The sequence below is a fragment of the Crocodylus siamensis genome, chromosome 4, assembly GCF_052110815.1.
Source record: "Crocodylus siamensis isolate JL-2025a chromosome 4, ASM5211081v1, whole genome shotgun sequence".
In the NCBI taxonomy this organism is placed as follows: domain Eukaryota; kingdom Metazoa; phylum Chordata; order Crocodylia; family Crocodylidae; genus Crocodylus; species Crocodylus siamensis.
Window position 1 is genome coordinate 98653667 of NC_143398.1, and position 22193 is coordinate 98675859.

The following is a 22193-nucleotide window of genomic DNA, read 5'->3' on the forward strand; positions in this document are numbered from 1 at the left end:
CATCATGGAGGGAAAATGGGATGGAATAAGCATAGTGGGTAGGTTTGTAAACTCAGTAGCTCAGGATTTTGGTTGGAATCATGATAGAGAGGGAGCTGATGAGAGAACATGGATACAGGGAGGAAGGATGATATTTTGCTTGGAGGCACTGGAGTGGAGATTGAGAGGCCTGGACTATTTCTTCTGCAGTTTCCTTAGTGAGCTTTATATTGTTGATAAATGCTCTTACTTCTTTCAATGAGTAAATAGTCTGGTTGGGGTGGCAGCTTTATAAACCAGTTCCCGCCCCCCAGCCCAAGACAATATTCTACAGAGAATTATTTTAAAGGTATTTATGAATTTGAGCCAGGGTGAACTTTCAACTGGTGAATACAGCTTTTTGCTGCAAGGATGATAACATTTCAGCCTGGCACCACCTGGGATGCTTGTTACTGATATGCAGAGAAAGGGCTTTGACTGCTGACTCAAAATGGCCTTTCTGGTACGGCTGTCATTTGCACAGGAAATGGTGGAAAATTACAGGTAAGGATGGTAAATCTCTCCTGTTGCCAGTATATCACACAATGTGGGGCAAAGTTTTGTTTGTTTGTTTTTTTTTGTTGCTGCTGTGTTGTTTTTTTTTAGGTTTCCCTTCTCCACCTGTGGTTCAATTTCTAATTATTTTAAAAAAGCAAGTGGGTAGATTACTGGATTTATTTTTTATGACCTGAGTGATGTGATGATATTGACCAGGTGGAACCTGCTCATTTTTATTGCTGTATCTGTCTTCTCTGCAACAAAGTGGGTGGAGCACTTTGAGGGGCAAAGCAAGCAAACAACATATTCAGATTTTGCAGGGTAGTGGGAGTGAATTTCTGTGTGTTTGAACACCTCTTGCACAATGGAAAACAATGCAAGCATAAACCAATATTCTTGCTTTAACTGCTACACAAACAATAATGTCCCATATGGCCAAAGTCTCCTGCTCATGCCAACATGACAGTTCAAACAATTTCCTACTGGTGGAATGTCAGAATGAGAGGAAGTGAAGGACAAGCATTTTTAGTTCAGGCCTATTTCTGTACCTACTGAAATCAAGCTCCTATGGATCCCAGTAGAAGATGGATGAGGCCATGAAACACATCACCCATCACAGAAGGTAGCAGAACTTCCCCCTTTTCAGTCAAAAGGACCTAATCCATCAGTAATTCTTGCCTAAGAAAAGTTATCAGAGTCCTGGCAGTCTACTCAGCAGATGACAGGCAGAGAAGTTAGGACAGCAGTGGTCAACCTTTTGGCAGGCATGCCATAAGATAAGCCCTGACCTCTCCCCTGAGTGCCACTCTGATCCCCTTCCCTTGCCTAATCCCCTGCTCTGCTCTGTCTTTCTTGCCTGACATGCTGATGTTCTCCCTGATCCCTGTCTGAACTGCAGTGTGGGAGAAACTAAAGATTAAATATAATGAACTGAGGGAAACTGGCTTTCACTTCAGAGTGTTCCCTCTTGAGCTTTGCAGGAATTGTTTGAACTCCTGGCCAAGTCCAATATGCCATGGATCCCATGCTGGAGCTTGGCATCACCTTGCAGTAAGTTTTTCAAAGTGAATTATATGACTCTTAGCAGTGAGGAGTGTGAGGGATAAAGAGCTAATGCTCCTTTCCACAAATCCCACTGAAGTCAATCAAACAAATTTCTATCAACTCTGATGAGTTATGCCTCAGACCTATGGATCATAGCAGCCTGTGGAGAGGTGCTGCACACACTTCTCCCAAGGCGCTGGCAGTACATTTCATCCCTGAGCTGCATCTATTTTTGTTCTAGGAAAGGCCTACATAAACTCTACCAGTGCATTTCAATTCTGACCTGCTCTGTCCTGTTTTTCTTCCTGCCCACCATCCCTAGTATATCTGAGCACTGACTCCCAGCACCTCTTATAATTCCACTCCTGAAGTACATAGACTTCTGGTAATGCAGCTGGACCCTGTACCACACCCATGCCTGCTCTTCCAGTCCTGGAATTCCCTGCAAGTTGTCCAGTGCATTTCAGTTCACACCATACATGCCCCTACTCCCCTCTCAACCAGCAGTAAATACATCAGAAAGGGGCTGCGTGAGTACATAGCTAATTTCAGACCGAGGCACAAGGTTGAGTGCCTTTGGGCAAGTCTACACCACATCTCAGAGCAGCCTTGAACATAAGCCAATCAGCACGTCAGGTGTTTGATACTGCTCTAAGGTAGCTACATTGCCTCATTATCTGGCATTGATCCAGAGGGGTTGGATTGAGTGGGTGGCATGTGCTTCATGGGCACTCCAGGGTGCAGCATGGAACCAACGTAGACTCATCCTCTGATGAACAGAAGCAGTCATCTTGAGATGTAGGGTTTACAGAGCTCCATTGCTGTTTGGAAATAAATCTTATATGGAGAAACTAGAGTTTTTACTGGAGAAGTGAAAAGGCCATTAACATAGGCATCTATATGGGATACTAACATATGTATGTTGTTGTTGCCTAACAATCAAAAAGCTTAATCTTTGTCCTGCATTTTAAAGCCTTTTCATCAATAATAAAATAATTAATATAATAAATAAAATAATATAATAAACATTAAAATAATGTTTGTAGCTTCCAAGGAACATAGGAGTGGAAGGGGCATCTTGGACCTTTGAGTCCAGTCCCCCTGCATTTCTAGGCAACTGTTTACTGAAGGAATTAACCAAACTCACTGCTTCAACCTTTACACATAAATACAATGTACGATACCTGAAACATCAAGGACAACCCATCACATGGAAAGCAGATGAGATGAGGGCACTGATGCTGCCCTGCTACTGAAATGTCAGGAAAGTCATTGGTTAATATATGCTGAGAAGATCTGAGGAAGAGGATCGTGCACCACATTACTGAGAAAGACAAAATCCCCGCAGTCCATAATGCTCCAACCTAGGGGAAAAATTCTTTCCTGACTTCAAATCTGCTGATCACTATGGCCCTAAGTGTAAGTCCAAGGCACTTCAGGAACTTCTAAGTTTTCTAAGTACCAGCAATAACTTCAGCAGAATTCCAATAAAAATCCTCTTTCTTAGCTGTGGCTGTATTTTAGTGCTTCAGAAGAAAATGAACCCTGTTTCCTACCTCAGAAAGAGAAAAAAAAAATCCTTTATGATTTCAACAAGTGATTGGCAAGAGACCTGAAGCATGGGGTTACCAGGTACCTAAAATGGTAGAGGACCTACCATTTTACCCTGCTTCAGGGACTATAACAAGGTCCTGTGGGGATCTCTACATAATTTATTTAGTTTTTCCATGTTCTAGTGATTAATTATCTCATGTTTGTGCCTATAAAATATTAAGAGTTACTGTTACTTACAATATATATTTTATATTGCAATAAACATATGGGTAATGGCATTCATTTATCAGGCAGCAGATGTGCAGGATCTATTATTGTTTTTCAATAGTGGACAGAAGAGTCATACGCTCTTTCTACAGCTAGAGTCTCTTTCTAGCTCATGAACTTTCCTCAGCTTGAGCTTGATCTGTTTGTGCTTTTAAACAAAAAAAGAAATACAAATTACAATTCATCAGTTCAAGGGATGGGCCTTGCTGTGCTTGCTGCCTCACTTGCGAGGCAAAGAAATAACTGTGCTCTCAGCTGGAACAGTCTGCTGTGAAAATGTATTTGTGTTGATATGCAGTAATAAGAATCCCAGCCATCCTTAGAATCCTATGTAAAGACTTGTCAGAACTAGTACTGGCATTGACAAGCTTAAATATGAATGGAAACAGGGGTGAGTATCTCCAGCATCACACTCCCAAATACACAGTTAATGCATAGTCCTATCTATGCTACAAAAATCTATTGACGTGTGAGTCTCAATTAAGACACAAAAGTGTCCCAAATTGTTAAAGGTAGTGTTGAAGTGATGTTGCCGTGATAGTCCAGGAAATATGCAAGAGTCAAGAATTCTTGTGAGTGATATCTGTTATTGGGCATAGACAAGCTTTTGGGTATTACAGTATTTTTCGTCAGGTCTGTCTGCATCTCTCCACAGATCTAAGGAAGGATACTGTGGTGCACAAAAGCTTGTCCATGTTTATCCCAATCATACAGCTGCTCCACTAAAAGATATCACCTCCAAGAATTCATGCCTCTCTCAAATTGTTAAAACAGTTCAGGCCTACAGGTTTGGATGAGAATGAACTGTTTATTTTAATTATTTTTCCCAAACTGCATGTTCAGAATTCCTTTACGGCTTTGCAAAATGAACTGCTCTTTCATGATTCAGGAAATGGGTTTGGTGCTGCCAGCACCAATGCCATGTCTTTAGGAATTTTCCTTCTACTGCCTTGCTAAGAACAGTGTTCATGGTTCAACCACTACTGTAGACTGTCCACTGGATGATTTAATCACCAGGTGGTGCAGACCTATGTGGAGCGGGTAAAATGACACTGATAAAACACTGGTGGTTGATTTACTCTGACACTCCTCATCACTGGTAGTTAAGCCATTCCTGCTGGTAACACTGTTATGGAAGATGAGTCAGAAATTGTTAGGCAAATTCAGCCTGTAAGACCAGGCCAGTTTAGCCAGGGCCATGCATGACAAATATATTTAGTGCAGAAGTGACCAAAATTCCAGCGTACACAAGAACTGATTTTAACCTTTGGGCTAAGAAGGATGTATACTCAGCTATGGCCAAAGGAGATTCTAATCCAGCTGGTTAATCTGCTTAGATTAAAGCAAACTGTGTTAGACTAGTGAATATTTTGCAATTATTACCTTCAGTCTTTATCCAACCCAGCTGCTCTTGTTTGGTTTTGTCCTGTTCCAGAGGTATAAATGGGTGCTTGAGTGCCCTGGGAGGCAGTGGCACACAGGGTAGTGTCTCTGTGCTCCCAGTAGCAGCTGGGCTGGTAGTGCAGCTCCTGCAATTTTTACTCCCCCCAGGGTCAATGCCTGGAGCTGGCGCCCTGGTTGTCCTATCTTCATTATGCTATTGTCCTGTTCATATTTGCCATTCAACCTCTGTTAGAATTCACTTTGGACACAAAACAGTTGAAATTGTCCCAGAACACAGTGGTTACTTAGACTGTAACATCTCCGGGCCAGGGACTGTGTCTTTTTCTGTATTTGTGCGACGTCTAATGCCAATGCCTAGTTATGGACCCTGATCCATAACTGAGGTCTCTGTGTGCTATTTTATTACAAATAATATATCATAATGATTAAAACACTGCTGTAATGCAAAGACTAAACTAGGCCTATCTTAAATTTTTCCATCAGGGCTGTTTTTTGTCAGATATGTGGATTGTTTTGGAAGTATCAACTTTGTGCAGAAAATTTGGACTGCTGTTGAAAAACCAAAAATGTAAACATTTTTGGTTTTGGCTTTTTGACAAAAAACTGACATTTTTTGCAGAAACAGAACCATGTTCCAAGTAGCTCTAGGCCAACTGAACAAAGCCAAGGAAATCAATGTTAAGAAGGCCAATGCATTTGCTGGTCTGAAGTACTGGGATTATGTTATCTAGCAGCTAACTAGTCAAGTCCAATCCCTGAAGGAAATTTAATGTCCCTGATGATAAAGAGAGACTATAAAGAAAAATAATTTCTGTTCTTCCCATCCTAGCACTTGAGTTTCAATACTGCTTAGCTACCTTCTCCTTACAGTCCAGTGCTCCCAAGCAGTTGAATTTATTAAAACATGTTACTTTTATGGAGCTTGACTCTATTGGCAGGATCTGGTATAAATCAGTGAAATTCCATCAACTTCATAGAATTTACACCTGCTTACATTTGGCCTGCATTTGACCCTCCATCCTTTCTTACAGGAAGGACAGATGCTTGATGATCATTCAGATATGCTTGTACTTTTTTTAAAGAGAAAGGCAAAAGGACATCTTATTTTATTGGTAATCTCCAGGTATTAGACCATGCAGTTACTATACATAGGCTGCCACACTGTCTCTTGCTGTTTCAGACAATACATCCTCTTCTCTTAGGGCTCTGAGGCTTTTGTAACACACTGGGCACATCTACACAAGACACATAATGTCCAGTATCCTAATAACACTGTGCAGTAGTGCATCACAGCATGGATAGTGCTAATATGCTATTGTACAGCATCACTAAAAAGGCATGTACTGACACTACTGTGCAGTAACTCTGGTTACTGTGTATTTAGTTAGTACTTCATTAAGCAAGTACTAAATTAAATGCACAATTACTACTGCACATTAATGAATGTGTAGATGCGCCCACTGAATTCCAAGGGGAGGCAGAAGCTGGGCCCCTAAAAACATGCAAGATCATCTGTAAAATCTTTTCAGTTTTAGTTCAGATTATATTTATATGCACCTATCAAATATATGGTACCAGCCATACTCTTGACCAATGAAATCTCAGATTTCTATAAGGGCATAAACAGGATTCTACATAGCCAATCCGAATAGATTTGGAAAGGGGGAAAAGTTCTCAATAAGTAATATAAAAAATGCTTACCCATGGCAAGTTCCAGTGGGGGCTCAGAGCCCAGGGCTGGAGTTACTTCGGCATGGCTACTTCTATTCCTGGCTGCCTTGTTTAGGCAGATGCTAGAAGAAGGTTTCTTTAAGATCTCCTCAATGGAAAAAGACAGAACGGGCTTCCCCAGACTGTCACACTCTCTAGGGTCAGTCATCTTCATCCCACTAGGTGCGGAGGGGAAGGATATCGTCTCCAGCTTCCCCCACTGGAGCTGTTTTTGTTGTTCGTGTATTCCAAGAATAATACAGCTGAGTAGGTGTGTTTCTCCGCCTGCTTGCACCCTCCCAAGCTAAATCAGCAGGAGAAGGAGAAATGGAGACCACACACATATGGGAGAGTCCGCACCTTCTCCTTCTGATTGCTGCAGGGCATTTCCAGATCAGGAAGAGTGCTTGAGTCTCTGGGAAAATAACATCATGACTATGGGGGGGGTGGGGAGTCTAAACAACCCCACCTACCACAAAACAAACCCTAAACCATTATAAGCCTTGAAGGGCTCTGCGCAATCTCATTGTAATTCCAGGAGGAGGAGGAGGAGCATTCCACACAGGCTCGTGCCAAAAACTGCCCTGGAAAGAGTTGCTTAATATAGGTAAAGAATGGTGGGCAATTATCTTCTTTTTTGCTTTCAGGTCAGAATCTTGCCCCAGTCTTAGTGTCATGTACTATTATGACATAGGAAAGTGTTTGTAAGCTCAGAGACTTCTATGCCCGATTACTAGCATGGGAAGCACACTAGAAACTTCCCCAAAATCTGAGCGACTGTCTTCCAGAGAGAAGGAAACCTCCTCTGCTTTTAACAGCCAGGCTTTTTCTCCAGCTGCCACCTCACCAAGGAGCCTTAATTCAGGTTTTCTCGTCTTCCAGTCTCAAAACCCTTCGAACCTTTCATATAGATCGTTTGCATAATTTTTCCTTCATACCAGCGATGACAGAAAGAGAAACCTCTGTAATGTTCATAGGGATATCAGTCCTTTGGCAATACAGTTCTCTTCTTTTTACCTCCGCTCTCTAGTAACGTTGGCTGAAAAACCTTCCCCAAGGTAGTCTTTCTTCCCAGCTGGGTCGCCGCAGCAGGGGGAAAGTTTCTTGGATAATGCTGAAGAATGCCAGTTATTCCTCTTCCCTTCCACTTCTTTCTTCTTGTTAATTTTTATTTAACAAAGAATGTGCAGCTGGATGACCCCTTTCTTTAAACCTTGATAAGGCTGTCTGGGATTGCCCTTCACCCACCTTTTACATTTTTACTCTTCTGTCTCCCTTTTTCTGCTGGTTCTCCTCTTGCACCTTTCTTATCTGTCTTCTATAATTGTATTGACAGGCCCTGCCTTATTTGTCCAATGAACTGACAATTCTTGAGTTGATATCTCATCATAAGATCCCTTCATAGAGCTGAAACTAAAATTACTGTGTAACCAGGAGGCAATAAAACACACCTGATAAGATGAAAGTCTTTCAGCTTTTTCCAGAGGTTTCAGGTACTGGAAAAGCAGTGGGGGTAGGGAGTGAAACAATGGTGATGTCTAAAACTGTTTCAGTCATTCATAATGAACTATATGCGATTATCTGACTTTAATAATCAGCTGCTTCTTAGGGGAAAGACTGAGCAAACAACTGTCTTTTCCACTGATAAAAAAGGAGGAGATGAGAAGAAGAAACATTTTTCTTTCATCTTATAATACCCCCCGTCTCAATTCTTCATGGACAGTGGTTTTGGGGTAAGGGACAATTTTTCCATTTTCATCTGGGACAGGCCTCTAGTTAAAGAGCCCCTTTGGATTTCTCTCAGTGCCAGGGGTACCGACCACTCTTACATAAGACCACTCTATACATAAGTGATACCTCAGCTGCTCTCCTGTTGAGTGCCTGTGAGACACCTGAGCCACACTTGTCTGTCACGCTCTGTATTTAAGGGTCTTTTTAGCCCAGCCTTGCAAAATGTCTTGTGAATGTGCCCACAGAGGCCTTTGCGCTGGTGCCATGTGTAACTCTTCCTGGATATGTCAAAGCAAGGTTTTCATAGATTCATAGATTGTACAGGGCTGGAAGGGACCTTGCAAGATCATCAGGTCCAGCCCCCTGCACTAGGCAGGAAAGATAACTGGGGTCAGGTGACCCCAGTGAGGTGACCATCCAGTCTCCTCTTGACGATTTCCAGGGTAGGCGATTGCACCACCTCTGGAGGGAGCTTATTCTACAGTCTGGACACCCTAGCTGTAAAGAAGAACTTGAGTATCATATTCATGTTTGCCAATCTTTCTCTACCAAGTAAAGGTTTTAGTATTAACTATTGTAATATGGAGACAGGAGTCCTTTATTAGTATATGGTGTTTACTGTATTGTAGATGGTAAAATAGAAATAATTCGATCCCAATAAATTGCTGATTTTAAGTAAATTGTAAGTATTAATCTACACTGAAATAGCTGTATAATGTATTCCTTATTCAAGCCAAAGGACTAAATGCAAAAAGGCATGAATCCAGAGAATAGTATATTTACTCAACTTCAAGAGGTCTAAACTGAAAGCACAGTTCTGCCCCAGGACAAATAATTCTCTTACCAACAACGTAATACAAGATTGCAAGACACTCCTTTGTAGAATAACTTTGTGTTATGGTAGTGGCTTGCTGCCTCATTGTGACTGTATGGGAAGCACATTTAGCCATCGTAAAAGGGGAGGAAGCGGCTGCTGCTCTGGAGCACTGATCAGCTGTTACAATTAAACTTATGTCTGCATGAGCCTGTAGGTGTGGTTCTTAACCTTTTTAGCCTTGAGGCACCTTGATAGGCTTTCATTTCAGGTCTGGGTTTACTCAAAATAAAGCTTTGTGATTCATGCAGAAGAAATGGGAGTAATCTTTCTTCAGAGGGAGGGAGGAGAATGAACACCATATGTATATAGGCCTGGTTTTAATTACTGTTGTAGAATGAGATTTCTCTTTTCTTTATGATTATTAACCTGTAAACAGGAAAGGATTTTGAACAGCTCCTGAAAAGCCATGGAAAGCCCTGGTGCAGCATGTGTACTCCATTAATTCCGCACTGTCTATGGTGTCAGCTTTTATCTCAACCCTGTCAAACAGGCATCAAATTCCATGTACTGGGAACCGCACTACCATGTTTCAGGCCATAAATCTCTTCTCTGTCAAGGATTCTGTGAACAGGAGCAGAAAGACCACTGCTTGGCCTGGTGGTTTTGTTTGCTCTTTGTAGCTGCTTGGTGAAGCCCAGAAGAACCTTCCTTCAAATGCTGTGGAAAATGTTGTCCTGGATTTATGGTTGCTGTGTGTTTCCAGTGGGGTAGTTTGTTGACACGGGAGAGAAGAGAGGGTTACAGTGGGATTCGTGATACGCCCTAAAATACCTTTTAAAAAGATTGACTGAGGCTAGGGTCATTAGATGCATTAAAGAGCTGGGATTATTTCAGGGCAGCAAATGGCACACTCACTTCCCAATGATCTTGCACCACCATCCATTCAATTCAATATACTTTTTCAGCAGCACAAAGGTCATATCTTCAGAGCACGTGCTGTAAATTGGGGTTGCTGTATTGATACTTAACAGCAGTGATGATTGGGTCCAATGTTACCATTCTGAATATTCATTTATAAAAGGAAGAATGGAAGACCATGTATTCTGAAGTCTTGGATTTCAGGAGCAACCTCATGGGTGAAATTATACGATTATCTTGGTCACAGAACTGAAAGCACTTTGCCTTTCTCTATTGCAGTATCAAAATTGCTTCATGTTAATTGCCTGTTTGGTCCACAGGATGACTCTCCACCCAAAATTCAACTGTAGCATGCTTATGTAACTATTTTGTTGTAGTTTGCATCTTTAAATTCCTACACAGATATCTGGACAGCAAATACAGTAGACTTTCATTTACCAGAGTTGCTGAATTATCCGTCCCATTTAGGTGGTAAACTTCCTGGAGAGGGAGACTTGTCTTCCTGCGGGATTTCTAAGAACCAAGTGCAATACCTCAAGCCAGGTGGTAGCGAAGAGGAATCCATGTAATGTTGGTCCCATCTTCTGATTTTGCTTGTGTCAACCAAATCAAGAAGTGCGTGGAATTTGTAAAATGCAGTTTATAAATGATGAGATGTTCTCAAAAGTTGATAACTTGGGGCCAGTAGAATTGAAATTGAACCGTGTTCAACCTTCTGGAGTCTGTTATTACAGGTAGCCTGTTGCAAATGCGGAAACTGTGAGCTAACAAATTCTGTGCTGGTGTCAGGCAGGAAGAAGATTTCCCTCCTATCCTTTTAGTATGTGTCTTTTTTCTAAGTGCAAAGAGGGGAACTGAATGAGATCTCTGCTGAATCAATTGATAACAGTATCCTTTGTGAGCTCCTTTAGATCCTGCCTTAACAACCTGCAGCCACAGTGCTTACCACCAGAGATGTCACTTGCACTCTGCAGCACTGAGAACAGAAGTCATGATGACTAGGCCCAAAGCATGTGCTCAGTCAACTATAAGGAGTACTTATAGTACATCAGCTGGTCAAGGGCATTGGGGCATATAGCACAAGGCAGTTGCTATATGCAGTGCAACTGTAAGTTGTTGATGTCACCTCTGGAGCATCATCTCCTTGTAGGTTGCCTTCCATCCATTATGCTTTACGAGACTCTGACAGTTTCCTGAGGGACATTTGCTATGATCTTCTCAAAGTTCAACAGCTGGCAACAATCTAACAGAAAGCCCAAGTGGCTTGTCTTCTGGAGTCCTTTTAACCTTAGATTTATTAGCTCTGTTGCCTCTGTAGATTTATCAACAAGCCCATAAGTTAGAATTATTAACAAAGGGACACTGTGGGTTTAAACCGATAACATTTATTACGTTTTTTTTATGGCACAATTATTATCAATTGACATTTAAGATGGCATCGTAATCCATCAAGGTGAAATGGACTCAGAAAGCTATTACTCGAGGGTAAAAAATAATAACAACAATGACAGAGGGCTTGGAAAAGGATAGGGTGGAGGAGAAGCAAATAGTTTGAATCTAGGTCATTGATCATACAGTTTGGAGATGGGATTTAACAATTTCGGTTCAAGTTTAATTTATTCCCACTTTCTGTCATGCTTTTTATTTTTCTCCTAAAAACTTTATAAATGGCTTCCATTAGGAAAACACAATAAAAATCCATGTAACTTTATTTAACAGGCTGCCTGAAGCCAGGACCTGTTTTGTGTGGGGAAGCTATGGTTATTATATACAGCAATGGTCAGAGAGTTTGAAGGGTCGCCCTCCATAAGCAATGCAGGGCTGTGGATGTTGACCAGAACAGAAAGTGGTCTGCTGAATCTGCAAGCAGATTCTGGCTTCTGTTCTGTTTAGTGTGTATAAAGTAAAAAATGAAATAAATGTGCCTGTATAAAGCAAGCTTTACATGCATTCATGTGAAGGAATAAGCACATCCCTTTTCTGTTAAAATGCAGGAGCTGTATTTATGGCAAGGATACCATTCTTGGCAGACTCAGGGCACTGATATCACAATAATACAGGAAGTATATCCACTCTGACTAATTATTTGAAATTGGCCTTGGATGTATAGCAAACGTACATCTAAAGTCATGCAAGCCGATGAGTTTCCTACATCCTGAAACAGCTCTGCATCACCTGACTATGGAGACAACACTAAATCCTTCTAGGCAATCCACATTGTAGCATCATTCTTTCTGTAGCAGTTTTGAGCATCAAGGATCAGAGCCCTACTATACAGAGGGTGCGAATGGATGGTGCATCTACATGTGATGCTACTCTCTCCAATTTGTCCACATCCGTTCTGTAGTGGGGGGTCTAAAACTGGACACAGTATTCCAGATGTGGCCTCACCAGCGCTGAATAAAGGGGAATATAATCACTTCCCTTGATCTGCTGGCAATGCTTCTACCAATGCAGCCCAATATACCATTAGTCTTCCTGGCAACAAGGGCACACTCTTCACTCATATTCTGCTTATTGTCCACTGCAGTCCCTGGTAGGGCTGTGCAAAGCTTCGGTTGGTTCAATTCAGAGGAGATTTGGCCTGATTTGGCAGCCAAATCTCTGAATTGAAATTGAATCAGGGGTCCCCTGCACGCTTGGCAGCAGACCTGGAAGTGGATCAGAAGTACTTCCAGTCCACTTCTGTGTTTGCCATGGAGCACAGGAGCACCATTCCCCCGGCTCGGTGACTGGTGCCTCCTGTATGGGGGAGGCACCTGGGGTTCCCCCATGGCTGATCGTTGAGCCAGACGGGGTGCAGGGGGGTCCCCTGTGCACTTGGCGGCAGACCTGGAAGTGGACCAGAAGTACTTACAGTCCACTTCCAGGTCTGCTGCACTCCTGTGGGATGCTCCATCTGCCCCACCATCTCAGCATTCATGAGCCATGCCTGGTACCAAGAGGTACGTAGAAAAAACATATGAAGTGGTGTCTACGGCTGAATCACTGATTCTCTGAAGCAGAATCACATCTTCAGATTCAGCTTCAGCTGAACTGAATAGGGACAGTGATCTGAATCAGTGAATCAAATCATTGTCCCCTGAACTGGGCTGAATCCAAATCCAAATTGAATACTGCCCACTTCGCACACCCCTAATGCCCAGGTCGGTTTCTACAGAGCTGCCGCTTAGCTAGTCAGTCCCCAGCCTGTACCAGTGATGGGATTGTTCTGTCCTGAGTGCAGACTTTTCACTTCTTATTGAACTTCAAGAGATTCTTTTGGCTCAAACCTCCAATTTATCAAGGTCTCTCTGAAACTTACCCCTACCCTCCAGTATATCCACTACTCCCCTCAGCTTGGTCTCATCTGCAGACTTGCTGAGGGTGTACTCCCTCTCATCTTCCAGGTCATTAATGAAGATGCTGAACAAAACTGGCCCCAGGACCAACCTCTGGGGTACTCTATTTGATGCTGACTGCCAACTAGACATTGAGCCATTGACTACTACACTGTGAGCCCCGCAACTGAGCCAGCTTTCTATCCACCATACAGTCCCTTCATCCAACCTGGACTTGCGAGAAAGTTATGGGAGACCATATCAAAAACCTTGCTAAAGGAGAGGTATATCACATCCACTGCTCTTCCTGCATCCACAGAGTCAGTCATCTCATCATAGAAAGCAATCAGGTTGGTCAGGCATGACTTTAATTAATTGAAACAGTTTTTCATAATCACTGGAAAAATATTTGCCAAAAATTCCCCAACAGGAGTAATACCATATAAGGATTTGATCCAGACAAGTGTCTTTCATATTGCAGGCTTTCTCAATTTAGTTTATGAAGCAACGATTTATATGCTGGTAGTTAAGCACCTGTCAAGTACCTGGGAGCCAGCTTTGTGTAAGCTTTAACTTCTACCCCAGTTATCAGAAAGTCCAAAGGACACAGCTGAAGTTAACATCTCATATAATGAATGCCATCCCCAAACCTTGTCCATGTGCTTCCATGTAGAACTATTATTCAGTATTGGATGAAATAGTTGTGTTTGTCTTAAGTCAAGCAGAAGGCAGGGTAGAAATGCATCTTATTGACTAAGTGAATCAGAGATGTTTCATTTCTTTCCAAACCTTGTTGTTTTATATATGGCTGAGCAAACACTGTAAAAAAATACATTTGACCCTTCTGTTCAGCTATCAGCCCCATCATCTAATGCCAATTCAAACCTGGTTTTGTACTCATATACCCTGTTTAAAAAGGTCTGATCCTTTGGAAAGGCAAAGAGAGACTAACTATTTGAGCAAGTGACAGTTTGGCTTTTCAGAGAATGTTAATGTGTGACTATGTCTGTGATTTTAGAATGGGCTTATGTGACTGGTGACTTGGTAGTGCTATAGGAAGGATTTATCTGAAAAGCAGAGAATGTGAAGAAGTATTAGGTTAAGTAGCCTTGAATACCACTTATATTTACATTGGCATTTGGAGTAGTCATTTGATAGAAAACCTGGGTTTTAGGAAAGGTTATAAAACTGAGCACAGAGGGCATATTGACATTCACAGAAGGAAAGTCAGTCTGCGGAAAGGCTGCATTTTCCAAGTTTCCTGGTAAGCCCCAGTATGGAGAGCTAGGGTGAAGTATGCCTATGGCAATTGCATAAGATGCATGGGAATTTGCTCTGAAGACCATGCGATATCCAGGGGATTGTTTCTGCTGCTTGTTTGAGATCCAGGGGGTTCACTCTGGTGATCTTGTGAAACCTATAGGATAGGCTCTTCTTTATCCATTTGTGAGCCATGCCTCAACTCCCTCTGATAGGTCACAGAGATGTGATTTTTCCATTTTAAGCTTGAGACTCTAAGGAGAAGGAGCCTTCCCATACCCTGTGGGATCCAGAAATATGGGAGACTTTCTGACATCCACATGGAATCAGAGGGTACATCTAGGATAAAGAGGATAGGGAATGTGCCTTGGATAGGTACCTGAGACAGGAGAAGAGAAAAGAAAAATATCCTTTTGATACTTGTGACTGCTTTAATTGAGCAAGGCTTCTTTTGATATAGTCACAAAAGACCCTTAGTTGTGAGGTAAGGACATCCAGGGCATAGGATACTTCTGAAAGTCACATGAAATCAAGTGAGATTTGTAGAATCAAATGGTATCCCTTTGACATTCTTTTGAGGTTTGGAGGGGAGATCCATAGATGGCTGCATGAGCTGTCAGGTCCTTGCTAATACTTTCTACCTTTCAATTTGTCCCAAAAAAGAAAAACAGTTAGCCCCAGGGCTCTTTTGATGCAATGGTGAGAAAGGTTATATAAGTATGTATGGAGAGAAAGAGAGAGACCCATGCCAAATACTCCAAAACACTGTTCTTGTAAATGACAGATCCAAAGTCTTCTGGTTTGTACACAGATTATTCATAACTGCATAAGTGATATGAAGTCTCCCTTTCCCATCATTCACCAAATCTCACAACTTTCTCCCTTTTTCCCTAGAAGCTGAATAGAGTGGATGGACTTTACAACTTGTCCTAGACGCCACCATAGCTTCAGACCATCCAGGAGGGTGACAGTAATTTGGATCAGCTACCTTCCTTTTCCTCTGGGTGAGCAGAGCTGTGAGCAACCAAGCTGGATTGAATGGATCTGAGCTCAACAGATTTTTGAAGCTAAGCAAGTCCTGGGCTTATCTGGGGTTTAGATGGGAAGCCACTGTAGAATCCCAGATACACACCAAAGAGTTGTGGCAGAACATGTGACAAATACTAAACTACAGAACTACAAATGAGTGGCAAGATGTCCTTTAGGTCCATCATTGTAGATGGATAGGAATAAGAAAGAAAGAACAGAAGGGTGTGACTGTAGGTCACAGGATAAAAATGATGTCTTGAGGGGGCAAGTTTATGCAGTGAAATTCTGATTTCCCCTGATGTCCATGTGGGTTCTTCCTGTTTACTGGGTACAATAAAAAACTCAGAGTAAGATCCCCTTTCTCAGGTGAGACTCAGGACAATTCTCATTAGTGAACATCAGCATCTACAGCTTTTTAGCAGGTGAAAGATCAATCAGAAATGAAGGGCTACGAAAGGGCTAGTATACTCATCAGGTAATTGTTAGTATAGTATAGTGCATGTAGCTGTTTTCAGACTGATGCCTGTAGAAGGTTGGACAGGAGCTGGGAAATGTCCAGATTCTGGTTTCTTCATGCTGAGATGCAAAGGCAGCAGCTTGAGTGAATCTGCATGTGTGATTCATTTCTACACTTTGATATTTACATTTATCTTGGCGGTCCTAGATATCCAGCTTTTTCTGAACCACAGTGTTGTAGCCAATTGCCCTGTTTCAGATACTCCAAAAGGGAGCAACTATTCTTTCCTGTTCCTTGGCAAATAATGAATGTATATTCTGCCTGTACCACAATGGATTTAATGACCCTGGTCTACTCTCTAGCACATTATTTTATCATGAACAACAATCTCTGGATTGGAGAGATCCTCAGCCAAAATAGAAGGGAGTGCTGCTAAGTGAATAGTAAATTTGCCTATAGGTCTTGAAGGGGAGTAGTGAGGTGGGGAAAGGGTGTTTTTTTAAGACGCATTGGCAGAACTGTGTAAGTGAGAATTCCAAGAGTGAAATAGGACAAGTACTGGCAGAGCAACATGAGGGATACAGGACAGGAACAGCAGACATACAGACAAAGATGGTTGGGGCCTCAGGACTAGAAAGCCAAGAACAGTTTAGTGTAGGAGTGAGATGTCCTGGCAGTAGAGGTCCTAGAACTGGAATAGTAAGAGGATGCTGCAGATTGAGAACTGACTTACAATGACAGAGCCATGTGTGAGTCAGTCTAGCACGAGGCTTATCCACTGTGTGGTTGGCTGCAGCCAGTTTTGTCAATTTTTCACCGTCATAAGTACTAAAACTCAGCTGAAATTCCAAGAAGAAATAACCAAAGAGACTGTGCTTTAGTGATTTCATTAGTTCTGCTTGCAAGAGCTGCAGAAAATGTCACTTCCAAATTTAGACAATGCATCAAAATTTCCATTTCTGCCAAGGAAAAGTTATGTCAGGCTGACCAGAGGGCAAGCTGCCAGTACAGCAAAGCACTGATGTCCAGCAAAAATTGGGAGAGAACTGCATATTTTTAAGTGTGAATTAGATAATGAATCATGAAGACACACAAACAAACCAAAGGAGACTCTTTGTCCCTTCCTGGAGAGAAGATAAATTTCTCTGTTTCTCTCTTTGCCAAGCATTGCCTTCCCTCTTCCCCCTGTACCACATTTGGAGCATTCCAGTCTCCTCAGATGCTCCCTGGAGATGCTTAGAAGATGATGAAGTATATAGTATTCCTTGACTTTCAGTGTTTTGTTTTGTTTAATGGGTTCCAATGGGAGTGCTTATTAATCCACTTTAGAGAGAAGACCCTCTTTTTTTGGCCTCCTTCTGCTTGAGGCAGGCCATGAATTATGTGCTTGATGTTCTCTCTCACTCCTGGACATCTTGGTAATATCCCATGAGGGTCTATTAAGGAGCTTCCTTGTTCTACCCCTCTGGAGGAAACTCAAGTGCTGAAGTGGCAGAGATAGGGGGGGCTCTCTGGCTCAGAGAGAATCTCAGGATCACTGGTTGGAAGCATCAACTTGCTGTGCTTTTGGATAAGGTCAAGCCATCTACATAAACACGACGGGGCAAAGAGCTGCATGGGGGTGAAGATCCACTTGAGTGTAGAAGCTTATGATTGACAGTGTGATTAATTACAGCCAGAGTCATATTTTGTTTCTTTTGCTTGATTTTGTTTACCTTTATCTGCATTTAATTGAAAGTTTAGGTAAGAGCACATTTGTGTTATGAGTCTTCCTATATGCCTGGTCCACAGAGAACATGTGTCATGTTTGATAAAGATTTTAGCTTAGGAAGCTTCAGCAGCTCATACGTGTAGTTCTGGAGGTCCCTAGTTCAATGCCTCTATGTATTGTCCAAGATGATTCCCATTATACGTTCTAATTGTCTATATGCATTACAAATAGGAAGGCAGCCCTCTCCCCAGTCTCTATAAAACCAAAAGAGATTTAGGTTAGTTACCTTTATATATGCCAGCAGTATGAAGAAATTTATCAGCCTAACAAACCCCTGGACACAGGCTGAAGTTGCTTGGGCTATATAGTATTTTCTCCTGTTGTCTTTAAACAAAAGCAACAACTGTTTAATTGTGTGTCCTGTTGCCTTTCCTTCAAGAGTGCTGTCTACATTTTATCCATGTTATTACATACAAGAAAATGAACTCCTAAAGATGCTGTTACCTGAGGTTGCAAAGCCAAAGGAAATTTTGGAAAGGCCAGAATGAAGATTGCTTGTGTACAAGCATTATGATATAGTTTTTAGTTTGAAGAGTACATACCGAGTGTCTTGGGGATGTCAGAGCAATGTAGAAGGTGGAGAGAAGCCTGCTCCATAGTAAAGGCCAGAGGAGTAACTTAAGAGCAACTCATAGACATGAGTCATCCATCCTCCAGAGCCCAGAAAAGTTCCCTGTGTGGATTTTGCCCCTTTTCTTTGTCAATTATGAGTAGGGACCTACTTAAATTATGCTTTCATGATTTTCACAGAAACTGCAAAATCACTGTGAAAAATGGTGTTTGTAGTAATTTCCAGTGGAATTGCTCAAAACCCCATAAAACTTATTAAAAATAAAATGCTGGCTCCCTCAGTGGTCCTCGTGGCTACTACTGGGGAAGGGGAAGGCATTGGCTTGCGGAGTGGCACAGAAGAGCAACCAAAATGGCAGCTTCCTCCTCATCTCTCCTCCCTCACTGGGGCCTCTCCACAAATCAGTGGTGAGGGGCGGGGCCTCCATCAGTGAGGGGTGGGGTTGCTACAAAATGCCCATGGAAGTGGCTCTACACAATGCAAGTGGGCCATGAGAAACCCTTTGTCTCGCCCCAGTTTATGTAAGTCCCTAGTTATGAGCTCCCAGATGCTATAGAAACCATGCAAACAATGTAAGAGAGAGTCAAGGATTGGATTCCCAAAATATTTTTTTAAAAAGTACTTTGATAAGGTGGTAGGAACGTGGAGAGGGAGTGCAGGAGGTGATGGTATGGGGGCTGTGCCCTCATGTGATATAGAGGAAAGGGTGTTCTTCATGTGATATCCTCAAACTCTGTTCCTACCTAAACCAGCTGTGTTCTGAAGCTGTTGGATGGGTATCCATTGGGTTAGGCTATGTGGCCTTTCAGACTCTTTAGATGACTGGCTAACAAGAAAGAACTTAACACCATGCACTAAATAATGGTGGCACCTGATCTGGTGCCCGCATCCCTGGTGATGAGAAAGAGGCAGTGCTGACCAGTTATGGTTGGCTTTTGTAGACAATTTGAACGGAGTCATGAGGAGGAAAGATTACATCTGGAACATGCATGACTGCATGGGTCTAGAATTTTGAAGAGGGGCTGCAGATGGTGAGGCACATCATCATATAGAAAACAACATATTTTTCTCCAGTTGAAATGAAACTAAAAGGTTTACTAATATTCTAGGGGCCTAGGGATGTATTATTCAGTTTAAGATTGATGCAAAAGCAAATATAATTTTATTGTTTTGAACTCATTCAATCTAAAGGACTGTGAAATAGGAGCTTCATTACCAAGAGCAGCTAACAGACAGGAAAATTGCAGAACAGAGATAGCTTAATTGATAGAACATCAAAATCATTAAAAAGACGAGAAGGTCATTAATACACATTGAATTAAGAGTTTAGAAGGGGTCAGGTAGATTATAATGAATCATGAAATCAACTGAGTCCCTCAGAACTGCCTTACTAGAAATGCTGTGGGCACTTCCAGGCAGTTGGTTTAAACTTTGGGTGGAGCAAGAAACAAAGTGGGGAGGAAGGGTGTGCAAGTACACCAGTGCATCCCCCATGGATCTTCCTCTACATAACTGCACTACAGCATTCTGGAGGTTCTTGGCATATTTTCACTTGAAGAGCAGGCAAAGGCTAGGTCAAGGACAATGGCCATCTCACCATTAGTGGGAGTGTCATCCCAGTATCCTGTGCCCCTACTCTTCGTATGCTTATTGGTGACACTGGTGAAATTATAAGGCTTCTTCCCTGGTTTTAGTGGCTACGACTTAGAGGAAAATTCTTTCAAACCATCTTTTATTTTATTTGGAGGGGGGAGGGGTGGATCATTTTTCATGGTAAATGTCTGTTTTCAACAAAACTTGTTTTTTTGACAAAACAAACAAACAACCCGCTCCTCTTCTGAAGATGTTTTAGAATCATAGGATCACAGGAAAGTAAGGCTGGATGTGACCTCACAAGGGAAGTGGGGCATTACACTAGCTTTTCTTGCAAAAGCTTCCATGCTGATAACATCATTTTTAAAATGACCATGCCCATTTTCTTGATATGTCACAAGGCAAACAGAAGAACATCGCTTGGTACTTTGAAATTCTTTCCTGAAGCAGGCTTCCTCTCAAGTGCTGTGATGGCAAGGATTAATTCAGATTATGATTTGGTTCCTAACTGCCTACCTTTTATTACTTTAAAGGTATGTTGGGCTCACTCTTCGGGAGGGTGGGATACGCAAACTCACATTATTTTTCATCTCCAAAATCCACCAGTTGTAAATCAATGCCCACTTGCCACTAGACATAATCTCCATCTTCCTTATCAATAGTAATACATGAAGTATGTCACCCTCCCATTCTTTCCCACAAAATACCTTGTTTACAACCTGCACTCAGTACACAAAACTCAGTTGCCAAGGACATTAAAAGGATTTTGAATTAATATGTTGCACCAAAGCATCCCTGGATGTCTAGCTGAGGAGTTACATTTCACTTCAATATTCTTAATAAAATCCAAATGCTTTACATTCAGGGCCCAACCTGGCTCCCATTCAAGTCGAAGAAAAGTTTTTTTTGTTAAACAAGAGACCTCCTTTGCTTGTGCTTTTTACTGTTACACATGTTAGAAAGCATATTCAAGATGTACGTTTTCTAAGATCATGCTTTCAGTTCAGGGCTTTTGGTGATATTGCAGTCTTGGACGTGGAGAATATTTAAAAAAAAATATAGGTATTAAATGTCCATTAAAAAAACCACTCATGCAAAATATTCCAGATAGCCTTAAAGTCAGTTAAACCTCAAATTGCACTTGATGACCATTTAGAAGAAACCTTCTATCCATCCCCCCAACCCATAAAATAAAACAAACAACTGCCCCCTCGCTCCCCGCCACAATATACAAATAAAAAATTTAAACTTGGGCAATAACTCAAAGCAGCAAAATAATCCTTTTAGTCCCTTTCTTTACAGGAATATGCCCTCAGCCTATTCCAGAAGTCCTTTTAGCTAGAAACCAGTCATACCATGCCTAAATGTTCACCAAGTCCAGGGTAATTCAGTCCAAAGAAGGACCAAATTCCAGAGACCTGAGGCCCTCAGACAGCCCCTGCCAGCCTTCTTCCTTCCAGCTCAGCAGCCTTTTTCAGCTGCTGGCATCTACAGCAGTCAGAGAGAGACAGTCTCTTATGAAACCATATTCCAGGTCATTTGGAGCTTCTTAGGTTACAATCACAACTTCAAACTCCAGTTACAGATCAATAGGCAGCCACTGCAGATCCTGGACCATGAGTCCTGTGCTTTCAAGCAAGATGCCCACTTAATTATTGGGACTAGCTTCTCTATTTTAAGTATTGTCTTGGAAACCTTGATGAAAGAGAGTCTCCTCTTATAGGGTTAAACATACCAGACATTTCTCTTTCCTTATGCACCTCTTTCAGGCTGGAATTTGTCTAATTTTTTTTCCTGCAGTCATATGATTTATTTCAACAGAACAGAAGAGACATTATGTGAAAAGGAGCCATTAGGATTGCCTCTCACAAAGCCAACCATCCCTTTCCCCTTTACCTCACCCCTCCTAAAAGCTAGTCAGCTTGTGTCAGTATAGTTTTAAATGTGCAACCTTCTGAACCCTAATCTACTCTGACCTGCTACACATGGAAAGGTTTTAGATCAGGGGCGGGCAATTATTTTGGGCAGAGGGCCACTTACTGAGTTTTGGCAAGCCATCAAGGGCTGCATGACAGGCAGCCAGGGGTAGATAAGTATTAATTTTCTAAATTTTTTAGGGGCCCCGCAGGCCAGATAGAATGGCTTGGTGGGCTGCATCCAGCCCGTGGGCCATATTTTGCCCGCCCCTGTTTTAGATCCATCATCTGGACATTAGTAGAGGATGTGCCCAG

General features: G+C 42.0%; 1 protein-coding gene across 1 annotated transcript in view; it reads right to left on the reverse strand.

Moving 5' to 3' along the window:
- Positions 1-6670, reverse strand: part of ISX (intestine specific homeobox) — a 41840-nt gene extending 35170 nt beyond the window's left edge. Inside the window, exon 1 of the mRNA XM_090041084.1 lies at positions 6487-6670. Within this exon, the coding sequence (XP_089897210.1) occupies positions 6487-6670 (184 nt within the window). The remainder of the gene's footprint in view (positions 1-6486) is intronic.
- Between the last annotated feature and the right edge of the window lie 15523 nt (positions 6671-22193).